General features: G+C 33.2%; 1 protein-coding gene across 1 annotated transcript; it reads right to left on the bottom strand.

Annotated features, from left to right (window-relative positions):
* Positions 1-254: 254 nt before the first annotated feature.
* Positions 255-1,602, bottom strand: LOC105392873 (autophagy protein 12-like). The gene is made up of 3 exons (XM_048626679.1): positions 1,351-1,602; positions 995-1,131; positions 255-727 (listed from the first exon to the last, which is right to left on the bottom strand). Exons 1-3 carry the CDS (start codon positions 1,469-1,471, stop codon positions 605-607), a joined length of 381 nt encoding a protein of 126 aa, XP_048482636.1. The 5' UTR covers positions 1,472-1,602; the 3' UTR covers positions 255-604.
* Positions 1,603-2,139: the final 537 nt, after the last annotated feature.

Here is a 2,139-nt window from a genome sequence, read left to right on the forward strand (position 1 = left end):
GTTGTGTTAAGTACTTATTTAAAAGTAGAGAAGGATGGAGTGTTATACTTACCATGAAATATGCTGTAATTAGTTTTCTTTTGTTTCCAGTTAAAGACAATCTTCCAAAAAAAACACCAAGCAAGGAGTCCGTCAATAGCGGCGGCGGCGATAAAAGAAAATAGATTTAGCTTAATACTTATAGGTCTTTTATATGACTGTGTGTGTGTTCCTATTTAATTTTAATACTTCTTACTATTATGAAATAAACTATATTGTGGGTTATTTGGTGTGTTTATTCATAAAATAATGTAGGAATGACATGTTATCTTATAACTATACAATACATACAAGTAGATCTCAATAAATAAGTATCACAAAACATAAATTAGAAGATGATCGATAGCTCATCAAATGACATGTAGCAAAATATTAAAGCAGGAATAAAATAATGGTGTGAAATATACATTATTTAAATCTTGCTACATAAAGTTTGATTATAGCTTTATGTACTTCCTTGACACTTTCTTTATGTACACATTGACCAGGCATCACTTTTAAACATATTCCTATACAGTGGCTAAAACATATTTACATTATTTAATTTACCATACATTATATATTCTCACCCCCAAGCTTGAGTTTTGCAATAATGTAGGACTAGTTTACCGTCAGTTCCGAAGCAGTCATACAAATTCTTCACTATTTGGTCAGGTGATGGCGCAAATGTCTGATTTACATACAGGAACTGTAAAAAATAATACTTATTATACTAATGAACATACATTCATCATCTTATTCATCTAAATTGAGTTGATGTGATTTACCAAGTACCAATACATTATGAGATATACATGATAATTCAATGTTAAGAACTTAAAAACAAAACAACAGCAGTAATCAAGAATTCACACTGTGATCATAGCTTTTTCATACCTGACAATGCACTACACTTTAGTTTTGTGTAAAGTCTTTTCATATTTATTTATTACTAGATATGAATATGCCAAATTACCAGTCTTTCATCAGGTTCCAACTTCAGGTATTTCTTGACAAACTCCATGATCCACCCGATCGGTTTCTCTGCGTCCACAGCCCATTTCTTCTTCTTCATTATTGGAGCATTACCAGTGGCTTTCAGAAGTATGTCAACTGGAATTAGCCATTACATAAATATTAAATTAGTATGTCATTAGTTCACTATTTATACAAGTGGGGTTATGAAAAACAATAAACGAGAACTGCTTCATTTTAGATCATAAATGATATTAGGCCAAAAGTGCACTGAAGTCTTGAAAATTGAATTAATAAAAGTAGAATTAGTTACAAAACTACGAAGCAATAGGTACCGATTTAAGTGTTTATGCTTACTTTTCACTTTATCAGTTTTTCCTTGGTCTCCGCTGTCTTTCGGTTCGGCCTCAATTTTTAAGTTCTCCGTAGCGGCTGACAAATCCGATTGATTGTCATCTGATGCTTTTTCTTCGCTCATTGTTTTAATTTGTCTTAGTTCCTGTTTACCTTGGAATTACCTGTTAAATTAACAAGAAAAAAGGAAAATTTGTAAAAATCTTGCAGTGCAGGTTAATTTTGTTTGACAACAAAATTTGGACTGGGCTGACAGGTGACAGCTGACACCTGACACTGACATTGAAAAATGAACAGCGCTGACAGTGCGACATTTCTGACAGCAGGTATAAGTGGGTCCGTTCCGTGATTCTGTGCATGATTGGCTGAGTGACCTGACACCTTTATTCTAAGAATTCACAATAATGTATGAGCAGTTGTATGTCATAGCTTAACAGATGTCCCTACTTACATCATTTTATCCATATTCTATTCAGTCGTGTGTGGCCGCTCAACAGATGACGCTACTTACATCATTTGATTAGATAATAAAATTGTTTCTAATTCTAACTACACCCTACACTCTCGTCTGTAATGTTTTATCCGACCGTTTTATAATTCTCTATTTGTAATAGTTATAGTTACGTTATATAGACTGACTGAATGAAAGGTAAGACATTTTGTTTCATTCGCAACCGCAATGAATTTTTAAGTCCATTCCAACCTCTGTTTACCAGGGTTTACCTTACGTAGGTAGGCAGCAGGCAAGTTTGGTTTACCACATAAAGTGCGGGATTAAATAAAACAAGCAAA

Source organism: Plutella xylostella, chromosome 17 (genome assembly GCF_932276165.1).
Source record: "Plutella xylostella chromosome 17, ilPluXylo3.1, whole genome shotgun sequence".
In the NCBI taxonomy this organism is placed as follows: Eukaryota; Metazoa; Arthropoda; class Insecta; order Lepidoptera; family Plutellidae; genus Plutella; species Plutella xylostella.